Source organism: Capra hircus, chromosome 20 (assembly GCF_001704415.2).
Source record: "Capra hircus breed San Clemente chromosome 20, ASM170441v1, whole genome shotgun sequence".
In the NCBI taxonomy this organism is placed as follows: domain Eukaryota; kingdom Metazoa; phylum Chordata; class Mammalia; order Artiodactyla; family Bovidae; genus Capra; species Capra hircus.
Window position 1 is genome coordinate 25,553,395 of NC_030827.1, and position 18,413 is coordinate 25,571,807.

Below are 18,413 nucleotides of genomic sequence, written 5' to 3' on the forward strand. Positions count from 1 at the left end.
GCAATGCAGGAGACCCCAGTTTGATACCTGGGTAGGGATGATCTGCTGGAGAAGGGATAGGCTACCCACTCCAGTATTCTTGGGGTTCCCTGGTGGCTCAGCTGGTGAAGAATCTGCCCACAATGCGAGAGACCTGGGTTCGATCCCTGGGTTTGGAAGATCCCCTGGAGAAGACTAATATCTAAATAGTTAAACTTACTCTGGACAATCCCTTAGGAAAGTCAGGGAAAGTAAGGAAAAGTGCAGGCCATATATCCAGGGTTTTCTCCCTTCTCCTTCAGTCCAGGGAAATAAGAAGCACCTGGAAACACACTCACTCTAGAGCAGGTGCTCAGTAACTAGATCAGCTGAAATCAACTACACCTTTTAGTTTTTTCTCTGTCTTGTGTGTACATGTTGTCTGGCTTTTTGGTTTCTGGTTTTTTACAGATATACTGCAGTTAAATTCACACATTAATAAGTTAATGTAACAGTTAACTGCTTCTTTCCTTCTGCTAACAGTTTTTTTTTTTTTTTTAAGTATTTGATCACTACTCCCTTCCTTACCAAGGGCCTTACTGATTCTCCCCTCTCATTTTACTCAAGTGATCTGAAATGTCACATCATTTACAAATAAAGTAATAAAATACAATGAATTTTAGATGTATATTTCCCCATTAATTGGCTCTCTTTCCACACTCCACTTTTCCAGATCCTCATTAATCACAAGTCATAATGCAAAGAGATTTTAAGGATAAAAAGCAAATAGTATGTAAGAGAGAAGTGCCATACATTTCCCTCAAGATGAAATTAACAACATAAGCTCTTTAGGGAAAAAAAGAAAAAAAAATAGTAAAGAAAGCAAACAAGTGTATCATTTGACTTGTGTTTAAAATTCACTTTGACTTTTAAGAATTTTAATATCTGAAACTGGAGAAGGAAATGGCAACCCACTCCAGTATTCTTGCCTGGAGAATCCCATGGATGGAGGAATCTGGTAGGCAACAGTCCGTGGGGTCACAAAGAGTCGGACACGACTGAGCAATTTCACTCAATATCTGAAACAGTTCGTCTTTACATGGTTTAAAGTTTTATTTTCAAATCTCTTCTAACACATTTGCAAGCAGAAGCTTTTTAAATGTGGATAAGACTAATTACCAGAGTTTCCAAAATCTAGTATCTTAACTTCAGCTACTGTAAATTGCTAACAAAATGGCTGTGACTTAGACATACAGCACAGCCATGTTTTGTTTGTTTATTTTTGGCCACACCCCGGAAGCTTGTGGGATCCTAGTTCCCCACCTGGGACTGAAGCTGGGCCCTCCCCCAGTGAAAGGGCTTCATACTGGCTTATCTAAGAACTAGTGTGTGTTAGCTGCTCAGTCATGTCCGACTCTTTGCGATCCCACAGACCGTAGCCCACTAGGCTTCTCTGTCCATGGGATTTTCCAGGCAAGAATACTGGAGTGGATTGCCGTTCCCTTCTCCAGAGGATCTTCCCCACCCAGGTATCAAACCCTGGTCTCCTGTACTGCAGGCAGATTCTTTACCATTTGAGCTACAGGGAAGTCCTTCTAACCCTTAGAGCACCAGGGAATTCCCTACAGCCACGGTTTGGTTGGCCATGGACCCTTCAAATTTGCTCTCAGTTCTAGGGCTACTGTGAATTACTTGGAAATATAAAATTAATCTCCATAGTGTCTAGGAGAATAGCTAACCTGGGTCACCTCTATTCTAGTCCTAGGTTAACCAGTGGAGTATCTTAGAGAAATACTTTCCATTCTTTAAGTTCCCCATAAGTAGAACAGTTAATTACAAACATATTTTTGAATGACACTATATTATGTATATGAGCTTCTCTGATGGCTCAGAGGTAAAGAATTCGCCTGCCAATGCAGATAACACAAACGATGCAGGTTCCATCTCTGGGTCAGGAAGATCCCCAGAGAAGGAAATGGCAACCCAATCCAGTATTCTTGCCTGAAGAATTTCATGGACAGAGGAGCTGGGGGGCTACAGTCCATGGGATCGCAAGAGTCGGACACGACTTGGCAACTAAACAACAACTAACAGTATTATGTATATATTGCACTCAAGACTTTTAATAAGCCACTGACCCTACCTAGGGCATTTTCCCATCCATCATCCACTATTTAAAACCTAAATAAAACTTATCTCCAAAAATCCTTTTTAATTAACTCTTTCCAAATCTCTGTATTCCCTTCATGTTTAATATAACACTAAACTAATTTCAATAGACTCTCTTTTCAATTTTTAACACTCCCATCCCTCACACCCGCTTCAGTTCTGTCCATCCAGTCTTTGCATCGCTGTTCTAAGCACTCCTGCAGAAGACAAACAACAAAAGCCCTGGTTTATATTTATACTAACAAGCTGTGAAAACAGCAATTTAACAAAATAATTAATTTTTCGCAGATAAAAATGCTAGATAGTATGTGTGTGGGCGCGTGAGCTGTTGTGTTATACTAAAATCAGGAAAATTCAGAAAAATAGGGAAAGGAAGGATTAAATAATGCAGTCAAAACAGAAAACACCATCACAAAAATGCTTCAATGCAAAACAATGAACAACAACAATCTCTGAATTACAGTGAGGCTTTAATAAAACTCTAGATGGGAAAACTCTCGGCATTACCACCAGCCTTCTAAAAATTACTTTCCAGTATTACTAGCAGCGGTAATTTTACTAACATTGAATACCAACCAAGTTTTCCTCCCAAGCAGCCTGACAAAATGTTTCAGTTCAGAAACCTAATCAATACCACTTAAAGTCGTGGAAGGGAAAGAGAGATTCAACCCTCCAGTAAAAACTGGAGTGATGGGCAAACAGGTGAAAAATGGACGGTTTCGGAAAGTGGGGAAGAAAAATGAGACTCCGCCTCCTCTCTGGGGGCTCAGGCTTGGTTCATGGCTTCGGAGACAACCCCATATCCTAAACCCTCTCCCATAGCAGCAATGCAAGATTCCAAGAAACCAGGGGTCCCCCTCCCCTCTCCCCGCATGCACGCCCCCACTCGCCTGGCCAAGCTCCCCTAGATCGCCCCAAATCCGCCCGCACTCTCCCGAGGAAAGGGTCAGCAAAGGACGTTTTCCCGAGGCCTTCTCCGAGACCCAGCTAGCAGAGACCTCCGCAAAGGTAGAGAGACCCGAGAAGGTTGAAGAAGAAGCCTCATAATCCTGTTACCTGGTCGAAACCTTGGAAACGGAAACGGCAGCTACAGTCGCTACCCTTCTCCCCCACAACGCTTGCCTCAGCGCCACTGACATTGAGACCGCCGCCATCTTGCTACAGGCAGACACTAGGACGGATCACCGCAAGGGACAAGCTTCCTTCGTTTTCAAGCCCATGGAACCGCAACGCAAAAGAGTAGGGGGGTTTTGGTTAACTTCATTATTGTTAGGTGTTTTGTTAAATAATGGAGTTTTAAAAAGAAGTGCAACGTTTGGTTGCAAGAGATAAGAAGGAAAATGGACGGAAGAAAAATGCAAGAAGTGCATTAAGTGTAAATATCAACCTCATAAAGTAAAATCCTTGTCTGTTAGGACTGGTTTACAAACCGGTTAATGAAGAGACCGAAAGAAAATGCTCGAAAATTTCAACACCTGCAACTCATAATTTTTTCAAAGGACTCAATATAAGGGGCTGAGGCCACTAGAAGAGCCAGAGGGCTTGTTGGTTCTTGAGAACCTAAAGTAGTACTTTTCCAAAATGTTGCCAGATTCAGTTTGCAAGCCCTCAGGAAAGGACTGTATTCAGTTTGATGTTCTGTAGTTGATAGTTATAATGATCATATTTTCCAAATGAAAAATCTAGACACATGGCCGGGCAAAAGTTTGGTGTGTTTTTTTTTTTTGATGTATTCATATGAAAAATTTATGAAACATACTATTTTATATCAGTCTTTTCCCAGTAAATCCTGAACGTGTAATCATAATTCATGGATACTAGACATACAAAACAAAAATTATCTTCTGAGGCAATTGTTAGAAATATGTTGGTATTGTGGGCTACTAACCTTAAGAACAATGATTAACTGTGGATTATAAAATAAAAAGCAGGTTCGTTGTACTTTTTTTAAGTTAGAATGCCCCTGCTTTTAAAATTAAGCAGGTGAAAACAATTTTTATTAAAAGAATAGTATTAACAGGTGGATGGGGAATGCCTTGGTTTTGCATTAAAGCCAATTAAAAGAAAAGGAAATACATAAGGGAAAGGGGTTAAGAAAGAGATTGAGTGGGGAGTGAAATGGGATGGGTATTTAAGATGGAAGGGGACATAGGAATACCTATGGCTGATTCATGTTGCCGTTAGGCAGAAACCAACACAATGCTGTAAAACAATTATCCTTCAATTAAAAATAAATTAATTTAAAAAAAAGATTGAGCACCACAGCACCTGGTACCAGAGAGAAAGCCTTGTCCAGGGAAAGAGGAAAAGCACAGAAAGATGAAGGAAGAGATATCTCACAGAGAATTTTCTTTTAAACTTTTAATTTTGAAATAGATTTCACAGGAAGTTGCAAAAACAGTACAGAGAGCTCTTGTACAAACTTAACCCATTTTCCCGCATTGATTACGTCTTATATAATTGTTGTACAGGATGGAAGCCACGAAACTGACATTGGTATAAAGTGTTTATGCATTCCTTTGTCATTCTATCATGTGTCGATTCATGAAACCCCTAACAGAATCAAGATACAGAACTGTTCATCACCACAAAGATTTCCCCTGGTGCTATTCTTTTATATACCCACTGCCCAACCCCTGGCCACTACTACTGTTTCCATTTGTATAATTTCGCATTTCAAGAATGTTATGTAAATAGACTTGTAGTATATATAACTTTTTGACATTGGCTTCTTTCACTCTTCATAGTACCTTTGAGATCCATTCAAGTTATTGCATTTAACAATAGTTCTTCACTTTTTGTTGCTGGGTGATATTAGTACTCTGTGGTGCATTAGTCTAGATTCTCCAGAAAAACAAAATGAATAGGATATATGTATCTGGATTACCACAGTTTGATTAACCATTCACCTGTTGCAGAATATTTTGGTTTGGTTAGGACTATTACAGATAAAACTGCAATGAACAATCATGTAAAGGTTTTTGTGTGGACATAAATTTTCATTTCTCTGGAATAAATGCTCAAATGTGCAATGTGTATTTATTTAGTTTAATAAAACTGCCAAACTGTTTTCCAGAAAACCTGTACCATTTTTCATACCCACCAGCACTGTATGAGATCCAGATTCTCCGTGTCCCCACCAATATTTGTTGTTTTTAATTTCAGTTCAGCTAACATAAATAATAGGTGTGTAATGATAGTTCATCAAGATCCTAATTGATATTCCCATGATGACTAATGATGTGGAATATCTTTTCATGTGCTTATTTGCCATTATGAGTATTCCATTCAGTTCAATGTCTCATTTTGTCCATTTTCTAATTGCATTATTAGTTTTTTGCTGTTACATTTTGAGAGGTTTTATGTAGTCCAGATATGAGTCTTTTATCAGATACATGGTTCACAAATATTTTCTCCTATCTGTAGCTTGTCTTTTCATCCTCTTAACAGGATGTGTTGCTCAGTAAATATTTCTAATTTTGATGAAGTCCAGTTCAGTCATTTTAAAATTTATGGATTATGCTTTCTTTTGCTTCCATGTTTTACATATTCATTTTTGTTGCGTTATAATTAACATGCAATATTGTAGTAGTTTCAAGTGTCTAACAGTAATTCAGTATTTTTGTACTTTATTAAATGATTATGGCAGTAAGACCATTTGCCATCTGTCACCATACAAAGTTGTTATGACATTATTGACTGTATTCCCTATGTGTACATTATATCCTCGTGACTTATTTATTTCATAGCTGGAAGTTTCTGCCTCTTAATCCCTTTCACCTATTTTGCCCGTCTCCCTACCCCACTCCCATCTGGCAACCCCCAATTTGTTCTCTGTATCTATGAGTCTGTTTCTGTTTTTTGTTTGCCCATTTGTTTTATATTTTACACTCCACATGTAAGTGAGATCGTACAGTGTCTGTTTTTCTCCATTTGACTTATTTCACTTAGCATAATACCCTCCAGATCCATCTATGTTGTTGTAAATGGCCTGATTTCGTTATTACTCGTGGCTGAGTAATATTCCATTTTATATATAGACCACATCTTCTTTATTCATTCATCTATTGATGGATACTTAGGTTGCTTTCATGTCTTGTCTATTTTAAATCTTGCTGTAGTAAACATAGTGGAGCATGTATCTTTTCAAATCAGTGTTTTCATTTTCTTTGGATACATACCCAGAAGTTGATTTGCTGGATCATGTAATTCTATTTTTAGTTTCTTGAGCCCCCATCCTGTTGCTTTTGGTATCTTGTCCAAGTAATGTTTACCAACCCTAGGTCCTAAAGATTTTCTGTTTTTTTCTAAAGGTTTTTTTGCCTCACCTTTTACATTTAATTCTATGATCCACTCTGAGTTAGTTTTTGAGTTAAGTTTTAAGTTAATGAGGTGTGAGGTATAGGTCGAAGTTCAGTTTTTTACCTGTGGATATCCAATTGTTTTAGCACTATGGATTGAAAAGATTGTCCTTCTCTCACTGAATCGGTTTTGTACCTTTGTCAAAAAAAAAACAGTTAGCCATACTTGTGCGTGGCTATTTCTGGATTCTCTGTTTCAGAAGAATTTTAAGGCCAAGGGTAACTTTGATTTTAGATTAAATTTTTATGTTTGTTTTCTTTTTTAAGGAGTAACATATGATCTGTCCAAATATTCATAAGAGCAACTTACTATAGCCATGTTTCTAGTCCTATTGGCCTAAACCCAACCTTTCCACCTACCACCTACTGTAGTACCTTCCTTCTATGAATCTGCAATCCCCAGCAAAACCTTCACTCTCTGTGGTTTTTTTGTTTGTTTGTTTTTTGTTTTCTGCCCTAACCTGTGTCTTCTGTGTTGGCAGGTGGACACTTTATCACTGAGCCACCTGGGAAGCCTAGATCATAAGGTAGCTCCATTTTCAGTTTCTTGAGGAACCTCCATACTGTTTTCCATCATGGCTTTCTAATTTACACTCCCACAAACAGTGCACAAAGGTTTCCTTTTCTCCATACCCACAGCTCATGACCCCAAACCCGCATTGCCAATAATACACTCCTGTGGAATCTGGTTCTCCTGACCTGTTGCTGGATTTCCTCACCCACCCATATGTGAGTTCCTTTCTGACTTCACATACACAATATAAGCCTGAGAATGAAACAGAAATAACTTGCTGTGTGCTTTTTTCTTTTTTTCCCAGCAATTTCACCTAAACTATAGATTCTACCACTAAGCTTAATAGAATGTCTAGGTCCAAATACCATTCTATTATCTCAGTAGGAGTATTAAAATATTAGTTGACTTTAACTTTTGCTTGCATTTCTTGCAAGGTTCCCAGAATACTCCTCCTGAGCCACTCATGATGGCTAAATAAAATAGCAACCTAAAATACTTATTTTACTACCAACAATTACTCACTATCTAACCTTACCTGATCAGGACCTTTGCGCTAGCTGTTCTTTGTGGCTAGAATGCTATTCCTTGTGTCTGGAATAATCTCTCACCTTTCTGTCTCTCTCTCACACAAATCACATTTTCAGTGAGGTCCTTTCTGATTACCCTGTCTAAACTTTTGACCCCACCACAACACTTTCTTCCCTGCTTTAGTTTTCCTCCTTAGCATTTTTGTAAGTTTTAGCACTTTATGAACTTTCTATAATAAATGTGAATTATAAAAGAAGGGAGAAAATTGTCCAGCCGTTAAGATCAATTTTTTCTACTTATTAATGTAAACTTTTTCTAACCAGGAATGTTGCCAGGAATAACTATTCAATTTCTGCAATCAACCAAATGAAGATATTTTACTTAGTTACAACAATTAGTGAACTATATAATTCTACTCTCCCTCTACCTGGAAATCTGCAGTGGCCTCTATTCGATTACCACACTTATTCTGGCCTCCCATTTATATCCACTTTGGATATAAATGGAAAACCTAATTGTGTTACCTGTATAAATCCCTCCACTGGCTTACCAGTGTCCTCAGGATAAAGACCAAAATCCCTCACCTGATCTGACAGGCTCCATACTTCCCCACCTTCTGTCTGTCCCCACCTTCTTTCCTGTCTACCTACTGACTGTCCTACACTGAACCCTTCACAAATGGTCACTTACTGCAGTGCTCTTCTTTGCCTCTTCTCTAGTCACCCTCCTTGCCTTTCGGATCACAGCATGAAAGTCCTTCCCTGTGGTAGAAAATGTAGGTATCTTATTAGCATTTCCCACCTCCCCCTTCCTTGATGACAGAGACTGAATCCTACTATAGAGGATTTAAAAAATGTTGTATTCTTGCTTTGCCATCAGCTTGCAGCTAGCACAAGGCCAAGAGATCTGACGTTCCTTCTGAGAAAGCAGGCTTCTGAAAAAAAGAGACACAAGTAAGAAGATCTCTTTTTCTGCCTTCTGATACAGTTGTGTGAAGAAATAATGCCTAGAGCTGTCACATCTTCTCAGCAAGAGAGACAAAAAAGAACTTAGCCAGCAAGAAAGGTTGGAAGAGCAGAGAGAGGGTAAGAGCCTAGTGCTTTAATGGCATTGTTGAGCTTCTGAATCAACCCTGATCAAAACACCTCTAGACTTGTTATAAGTGGCTTAAGTGTTGAAGCCTCTACTTGTTAGATACCCTGTAGCTGAAAAGATTGTTGAAAGTGAAAGTCACTAAGTCATGTCTGACTCTTTGCGACCTCATGGACTACACAGTCCATGGAATTCTCCAGACCATAATATTAGAGTGGGTAGCCTTTCCCTTCTCTGGAGAATCTTCCCAACCCAGGGATCTAACCCAGGTCTTCTGCACTGCAGGCAGATTCTTTACCAGCTGAGCCACCAGGGAAGTCCAAGAATACTGAAGTGGGTAGCCTATCTCTTCTCCAGCGGATCTTCCCAATCCAGGAATCAAACTGGGGTCTCCTGCATTGCAGGCAGATTCTTTACCAACTGAGCTATCAGGAAATGTTTTTACTGATGTTCTTTTTATCAGAAGTTTCACATGCAAGAATTACTTCTCTGACCTCCCTGACCACGTCAATTCCTCTTTTTATAGACCCACCTAGCATATTTTCCCCTTCAGAGCACCTCCTATGCTGCAGTTTCAATAATGTAATGTAGTCATCTCTTTCTCCAGAATGTAAAGTAAGTTCTCTGAGGACAGGGATCATATCCGTTTTTGCAGATCATTTGCCTGTATCTGACACATAGCAAGACCCAAAGAAAGTGTAGAATCCATGAGTGAATGAATGAATTAAGCTAATTAAAACTTTAAAAATATCAAAAATAAGGAGAAAGAGCCTTTTCTTTTTCCTACTTTTGCTCATAAAAAGTTGATACACATTGTTTTTAAGGTGATTTTTGCCTCAGGTCTACAGATCTTTTTGGTCTCTAATATTTCATCTTTGATCAAGTACCATTTCATGAAGACCTTGGTGGGATACTGAGGATAGGGGTCAATGTTACCAGCAAAAGACTAGAAACCATATATCTACCTTTTACTAGGCCTGCATTAAAAAAAAAATTTAATAACCCCTTTCATTTCCTTATTTCTCACATTTCAAATATAGGATATAAGCCTAAAAATGGAATGCAAATAATTTGCTGTGTACATTTATATTTTTAACAATTTCACCCAAGCTATGGTTTCTACCACTAGGTTTAATAAATGTTTAGGTCCAAATACTATTTTATTTCAGATACGAGTATTAAAATATGAATTTGTTTTGCTTTTTGCTTGCATTTCAAGCATGGTGGCCAAAAGAAACATTTAGTTTAGTTTTTCTAATGCCATGTGAAATTTACAGTGGATTTGAAGTTGTCTGGTTTTATTTTTTTCCCTTTGCACATGGGTCTTCAATAAAGCATCCAGAAGAAAATAAATTAAAACCAGACATTTCTATCAGAAGTTTCACATGCAATCGCTATAGACATGAAAAAATTCCACCATCACTTATTGGCTACAAACTAATATTTTAAATCGCATCTTATTTTTCACAGTTAATTTAATTGAAAACCTTGAATTAATACCTTATCATCTTATAAAATTATTATGACATCTGGCAGGGTTGCTGAGGCTTTGGCAACAAACGAAATAATTTTTACCGATAGTGAAGAAATACCATTTGAAATTATTTTTGGAAATCAAAGTGTGCAAACAATCAAAATTCCTAAAAGCTCAAAGAATTTTCCCACATAAATTTGATCACATGCCCCATCACAACTTGGAGTTCTAGTCCTAAATTTTCAATGCTTATGGGTCATTCTCAAGCTTGACAAGTGACAAATTAATTATATTTTTTCCCTTTCTCTTACCTAAAGCAAATCTGTCCTTCACATTCACTCTCTCTGTCTTGGCAAAATGCTGTCATCTTTCTTCCAATATAAGATGTCATCAATGTAAAATGTATTGTTTTTCTGTACTAATAAGTATAAAAAATGCAACAATTAAACTATGACACAATACCAACTCTATTATATATACTGCTTTCAGAGAGGTAAAATGTGGGGGAAATTCACATTTTAGAAGCAAAGAAACATAGTAATTACCTAACCTATGTCCTCCCCTTTATCGTAAGGAATAGAAGTCATTATTTACTGGTCTCTGGAATAAATATTTTATTGCTAGGAATAACCATGTAACAAGTTCTGACCAAAGAAATATAACAAAAAAGTATCATGTGACACTTTCTGGGAAACCTACCATAAATATAGACAGTAATTGCACCTCTTTGCCCTGCCCCTCCCCTTTTTCTTTATTTCTTCTATCATCCTGCTATGAAGATGCAAATGTGAAGGCTCAGACCATGAACACAAGAGCTCTGTGATGAGCAAATAATGAGGTGAAGAAGACTGGATACTCCAACCATCTTTTGATTCCTTAAGCACTGTATTAATCCTACCATGGTTTGCCTGTTCTTCACTTTCTTGATGATGGCTCTGTGTGTGTGTGTGTGTGTGTGTGTGCGCTCTGTCACTCCCCACTGATCCAGATTAAATTCCATGGCTGGTTATTATGATCATTTTCTTGCTTACACTTGCGATTCCCTTGTCCCTCTCTGTCTTTTGTATTCGGTGAAATTGCCACCTAGGTTAAGTTCACCTGTCTTTCTATCCTGCATCTTCACCTATGCAGCTAAACACAACTGGGGAAAAGCACCAAATTATACTGACTTGTCTCACTTTACCACAACCCTCAAGTTGGCCCTTAATGCTACTTGCCAAACATATTGTGTGTGCATGCTTAGTTGCTTCAGTCGTGTCCAACTCTTTGAGATCCCATGGACTGTAGCCTGCCAGGCTCCTCTGTCCATGGGATTCTCCAGGCAAGAATACTGGAGTGGGTTGCTTTGCTCTCCTCTAGGGGATCTTCCTGGCCCAGGGAACGGACCCATGTCTGCTGCGTCTCCAGCATTGGCAGGCAAGTTCTTTACCGCAAGTGCCATCTGGGAAGGCCAACTTTCCTATGTTCTATATTCATTTATTCTTAACCCATTTACCTTTTTACGCATTCTTCTTTCTCCTGAAACTTGTTTCCTCTTCTCCTATCCTTACTCCTTGCAGTAACTCTTCTACTTCATTGAGAAATTTCATCAATCAGAATAATTCTTCTCAAATCCTCCTACACTATTGGTGAGAAGGTAAATTGGTATAGCCACTATGGAGAAGAGTATGGAGATTTCTTTCAGTTCAGTTCAGTCGCTCAGTCGTGTCTGACTCTTTGCGACCCCACGGACTGCCTCATGCCAGGCTTCCCTGTCCATCACCAACTCCCGGAGCTTACTCAAACTCATGTCCATTGAGTCAGTGATGCCATCCAACCATCTCATCCTCTGTCATCCCCTTCTCCTCCTGCCTTCAATCTTTCCCAGGATCAGGGTTTTGTCAAATGAGTCAGTACTTTGCATCAGTGGCCAAAGTATTATAGTTGTAGCTTCAGCATCAGTCCTTCTGATGAATATTCAGAACTGATTTCCTTTAGGATGGACTTTCTTTAGGATGGTTGGATCTCCTTGCAGTCCAAGGGACTCTCAAGAGTCTTCTTCAACACCACAGTTCAAAAGCATCAATTCTTTGGCACTCAGTTTTCTTTAGAGTCCAACTCTCAAATCCATAGGATAATCTCTGTTTGTTTCTAAGGCAAACCATTCAGTATTATAGTAATACAAGTCTATGCCCGGACAGTAATGCTGAAGAAGCTGAAGTTGCACAGTCTATGAAGACCTACAAGACCTTCTAGAACTAACACCCAAAAAAGATATCCTTTTCATTATAGGGGACTGGAATGCAAAAGTAGGAATTCAAAACATACCTGGAGTAACCTGCAAATTTGGCCTTGGAGTACAAAACAAAGCAGGTCAAAGGCTAACAGAGTTTTCCAAGAGAATGCAAACTTTTCTAGGCACTGGTCGTAGCAAATACCCTCTTCCAACAACACAAGAGAAGACTCTACACATAGATATCACCAGATGGTCAATACTGAAATCAGACTGATTATATTCTTTGCAGCCAAAGATGGAGAAGCTCTGTACAGTCAGCAAAAACAAGACCAGCAGCTGACTGTGGCTCAGATCATGAAATCCTATGGCCAAATTCAGACTGAAATTGAAGAAAGTAGGGAAAACCACTGGATCATTCAGGTATGACCTAAATCAAATCCCTTATGATTATACAGTGGAGATAACAAATAGATTCAAGGGATTAGATTTGAGTGCCTGAAGAACTATGGACGGAGGTTTGTGACATTGTACAGGAGACAGGGATCAAGACCATCCCCAAGAAAAAGAAATGCCCCCAAATGCAAAATAGTTGTCTGAGGAGGCCTTACAAATAGCTGAGAAAAGAAGAGAAGCTAAAGGAAAAGGAGAAAAGGAAAGATACCCATTTGAATGGAGGTTTCTTTAAAAACTAAAAATAGAATTACCATATGACCCAGAAATCCCACTACTGGGCTTATACCCAGAGGAAAGAATAATTTTAAAAAATATATGCACCTCAATGTTCATTGCAGGACTGTTTTCAATAGCCAAGACATGGAAGTAAGCTAAATGTCCGTCAACAGAGGAATAGATTTAAAAAGATGTTTTATATGTATATATATATATATATATATATATATATATATATACACACACACACACAATTGAATATTGTTGTTTAGTCACTAAGTTGTGTCTGACTCTTGCAACCCTGTGGACTGTAGCCTGCTAGGCTCCACTATCGATGGGATTTTCCAGACAACAACACTGGTGTGGTTTGCGATGTCCTTCTCGAAGGGATCTTTCCAACCCGGGGATCAAACCCACATGTCCCGCATTGGCAGGTGGATTCTTTACCGCTGAGCCACTACAGAAGCCCACATATACACAATGGAGTATTGAGTGAGTGAGTGAGTGAAAGTGAGTGAAGTCGCTCAGTCGTGTCTGACTCTTTGCGACCCAGCGGACTGTAGCCCACCAGGCTCCTCCATCCATGGGATTCTCCAGGCAAGAATACTGGAGTGGGGTGCCATTTCCTTCTCCAACAATGGAGTATTACTCATCAATAAAAAAGAACAAAATACTGCCATTTGCAGTAACACAAATGTACCTAGAGATTGTCATACTGAATGAAGTCAGACACAGAAAGACAAATACATGATATTGCTTATATGTAGAATCTAAAAAAGAGGGATTCCAATGAACTTATTTACAAAAAGAAGTAGTCATGGATGTAGAAAACAAATTTATAGTTAAAAGTAGGTAAAGGGCAAGGGGGATAAACTATGAGATCTGGATTGACATAGACACACTACTATAGATAAAATAGGTAACAATTCTAATGAGATCCTGCTGTATAGCACAGGGAACTCTGCTCAGTACTCTGTAATGGCCTATATGAGAAAAGAATCTTAAAAGAAAAAAGGAGATATATATGTATAACTGATTCACTTTGCTATACACCTGAAACTAACACACTGCAAATCAACTATATGCCAATAAAAATTTTTTAATTAAAAATAAATTGTTAATTTCAATATTTGTTATGCTATTTTCTTTCAGATGGCAGTGAAGTGTCTTGTCCTAACAAAAATTAGAAGAGTGTGATAGTTTAAAATGTCTTGAGGAAGGAAATTCTCTTTCTAATTTAAATGAAAGTGATATATTAAATTATCTTTTTTTATGTATTTACTGAAAATAAGATAATGAGTTTTTGTATATCACAAACATTTTGTAACACAGTTTTAAATTGTCTTTTGAGCTGGTTTAAATTCTTCTTATTGCAGAAAAGTTTTTTTAAAACTTTTGTGTCATCAAGTTTATTATGTTTTCTTTTATCATCTGTGTTTATATCCTGCTTAAAGAACCCTTCCCAATGATATTGGAAATGTAGGGATTTTCATGCGAGAAGGCAATGGCACCCCATTCCAGTACTCTTGCCTGGAAAATCCCATGGATGGAGGAGCCTGGTAGGCTGCGGTCCATGGGGTCATTAAGAGTCGGACACGACTGAGCGACTTCACTTTCTTTTTTGACTTTCATGCATTGGAGAAGGCAATGACAACCCACTCTAGCACTCTTACCTAGAGAATCCCAGGGACGGCAGAGCCTGGTGGGCTGCCGTCTATGGGTTCGCACAGAGTTGGACACGACTGTAGTGACTTAGCAGTAGGGATTTTCATATACTAATTACATAATCACCCTTGTTATTATTTCTAAACTTTTTTCAAACACCTGTTGAAATAATTTGTTTTTTGTCCACCTTGGGTGGATAAATGTGATGATTAATAAAAAATAAATAAAATAAAATTTACAAGTTTGGGGGGAAAAATAAAAAGAACTCTTTTCCTGACACCCATCACCATTTCACTGACCAGAAGCTACACCTACATACTCTGCCTTCCCTGGGTTATCATGGATGAACTATTCCCGCTCCTATCTAAAGCTGATCCCTCAACTTGTGTACTAGATCCCATCCCATCCTGAACCACCTTCCTGAGAACACTGCCCCATTAATTCTGTCTCATATGCACCGTAAATCTTTCACTATTTCCTGGAACATTCTCCCCAGTTCACAAGCATGCTGCCATTTTTCCCATTTTGAAAAACAACACTGGATGGTTCTATGGTGACTCAACAGTAAAGAATCCTCCTGCCAATGCAGGAGACACGGGCTCCATCCCTGTACAGGGAAGATCCCACATGCCACAAAGCAGCTACATCTGTGTGCCACAAGTATTGAGCCTGAGCTCTGGAGGCCCAACTGCTGAAGCCCGCATGCCCTAGATCATGTTCCTCAACAGAAGAAGCCGCTGCAATGAGAAGCCTAGTCACTGAAACTACAGAGTAGCCCCCACTTACTGCAATGAGAGAAAAGCCCAGACAGCGATGAAGACCCAGCATAGCCAAAGCTGATTAGTGAAAAAAAAAACCTGCTTATCTTGATTCCATTTATCCCACCAACTACTGCCGTATCTCTTTGCAATAACATTCTAAATAGTCTCCATACACGGTATCCAATTCTATTCTCACTTCAACCCACCCCAGTCATGCTTTGATTCCACTTAAACTGTTCTTTCAAGATCACCAATATCCTCTTGGACAGCAAGGAGATCCAACCAGTCAATCCTAAAGGAAATCAGTCCTGAATATTCATTGGAAGGACTGATGCTGAAGCTGAAACTCCAATCCTTTGGCCACTTGATGTGAAGAACAGATTCATTTGGAAAGACTGGGAAAGATTGAAGGCAGGAGAAGAAGGGAATGACAGAGAATGACATGGTTGGATGGCATCACCAACTCAACAGACATAAGTCTGGGTAAGCTCCAGGAGTTGGTGATGGACAGGGAAGCCTGGCACCAGGCAGTCCATGGGGTTGCAAAGAGTCAGACATGACTGAGTGACTGAAATGAACTGAACTGAATATCCTCTATGTTGCTAAAGCCAATGATCAATTCTAAGACGTCATGTCATTTGACAAAATTGATTACTAAGTCTTCAGTATACTTGCTTCACTTGGTTTCCAGGACACCATACTGAACACCTACCATTTCATGTAAATACTCCTTCTCAAACTTCACTTCCTGACTCCTTCTCTCCCAAACTTGTTAATGCTGGAGTGTTCTAGAACTCAATCCTTGGCCTTCATTTTTCTCCCTTGACAACCTCATTCAGACACATAGCTTTTAAATATCATCTATTTACCAATAGCTCCCAAAACTTTATCTCCAGCTTAGTCTTTTATCATGAATTAAAGATTTATATTTCCACTTATTACTTGATTTTTCTCACTTGGGTATTTAATAGATATCACCAACTTAAAAATGTCCAAAAGTGAATTCTTGATCTCCCCCAAATCTGTTTAATTACATCCTTCCCCATCTTAACCAATGGCAACCTTACCCTTTCAGTTGTTCAAGCTAAAAACTTTCGAGTTATCCTTAAATCCCTTCTCTCTCTTTGGGACACTAGTTCTGAAACATCTTGGAATATTTCTGAAAAATGATTCTATACTAAGGAGTGACCACAAAGTCCCTCTACATGAGATTCAAGAACAATCAGTTAAAGACCTAAAAACAGTTCCCAGAAATTGCATTAATGATTTTCAACCATTGACTCTGGAAGAGGTTCAGAAGAACATAAGGGAAAAAACTGCTTGTGTAGCTATTAGAGAAGCACACGCCCATGGCTCCTCACTGCTGTGCCCAAAGACTTCTGGTCGTTTTGTGTATCCCTAGTTAGACATCGACAACATCACTACAATCCTCCTTCAGTCCTCTCTTTCCCACCCCAGTAAATTCATTTGGTTCTGCCTTCAAATTATAGCTATAATAGAACCACTTCTTACTACCCCTATTGCTAGCTCATAGGTCCAAGCTACCATCATCTCTTGCCTAGAATGCTACTAGAGTCTTTGAACATGACTTCCTTCTTTTGCCTTTTTCCCCTATCATATATTCTCAACACAGTTGCCACAATGGTCCTTTTAAAATATAAGGCAATTCATGATACCCCCTTGATCAAAACCCTCCATCAGATGATCAGGCTCCATGACCTCTCCTATCTCACCTGCTATTATTCTTTCTTTCACTCTGCTGGTTCCTTCAACATACCAGGCATTTTCTCACCATAGGGTCTTTGCGCTGTTCCTGCTGCCTGGAATACACTTCCGCACACATATCAACAGGGGTAACTCCCTCCTCTCTTTAAGTCTTTGATCAAATGTCACCTTTCAAGGAGGCTTTCCTCAACACACATATCAGTCAATGTCCTGCCAGGAAAAGAGAAACCACTGTTTCCTACAGAGGAAATTTAATTCAGGGAATTGTTTACACAGGTGATGGAGTTGCTGAGGAGCCAAACAAGGAGGATTAAGAGGCAACTCAGATATCAGAATCAGCAGGAGTTGCTGTCACCCCTAGGGCTAAGCACCACAGGGAGTAAGTGGTGTGAATAGAATTCCAAAGCTGGGGTGATCCATAGGCTCTGAAGTCCTAGCAAAGAGGCTGAGCCAGAGCTGGGATCAGGGAGGGAGAGAGAATCCAATAGGAACTGGAATAGGATGATGGGAAAAGTGTCAGACATCACCCCACAAGGGGAGAGGGGAAGCAGTCAAATACCCAACTTGCCTTCCAGCCTGCCAGTACCTCCCATTAACTGAACCCACCTGAAAGTTCGAAGTCAAGAGAACCTGGGAGAGGTTGTTCTTTATGAAATGGTAGAGCAGGGAAGTTAAGGAAAGAATCTAAGAGAAACTGGCAAAAATTCAGCCTACCACCCCACCTAAAATTGCAAGATCCAAAACACCACGTCTACCATACAGTCCCTCTTACTCTGCTCTGTGTTCTTATCTGTCAGGATTCCTAGTTGGTAGGATCAGAAACCTAGTGTGACTTTTGGAAAGCAAAATTGTTGAAGAGTGTGTGTGCTTAGTCCATCAGTCATGTCGGATTCTTTGCAACCTCGTGGACTGTAGCCTGCCAGACTCCTCTGTCCATGGGATTCTCCAGGCAAGAATACAGGAGTAAGTGGCCATTCTCTTCTCCAGAGGATCTTCCCAGCTCAGTGATCAAACTCAGATCTCCTGCATTGCAGGCAGATTCTTTACCGTCTGAGCCACGAGGGAAGCTGTGTTGAAAATGTATTGAGTAGCAAATAGAATTACAGGAGTTCTGGAGAACCAAGCTCAGTTAAAAAGAGGGCAATAGCACAGGAAGCTGGGCAGAAAGCGGGACCAAAGCAAAATGTGCCACAGAAACTAGCCCACCGAGGACCCTATTATGGCCATGTTAAAAACGGATGCTCAGCAGTTTTGTGTATCACTGGAGACTAGATCCCACTGC

General features: G+C 39.4%; 1 protein-coding gene across 1 annotated transcript in view; it reads right to left on the reverse strand.

The window, feature by feature from the left end:
• Window positions 1–3,312, reverse strand: part of NDUFS4 (NADH:ubiquinone oxidoreductase subunit S4) — a 113,931-nt gene extending 110,619 nt beyond the window's left edge. The window contains exon 1 of the mRNA XM_005694716.2: window positions 3,184–3,312. Within this exon, the coding sequence (XP_005694773.1) occupies window positions 3,184–3,281 (98 nt within the window). The 5' untranslated portion in view covers window positions 3,282–3,312. The remainder of the gene's footprint in view (window positions 1–3,183) is intronic.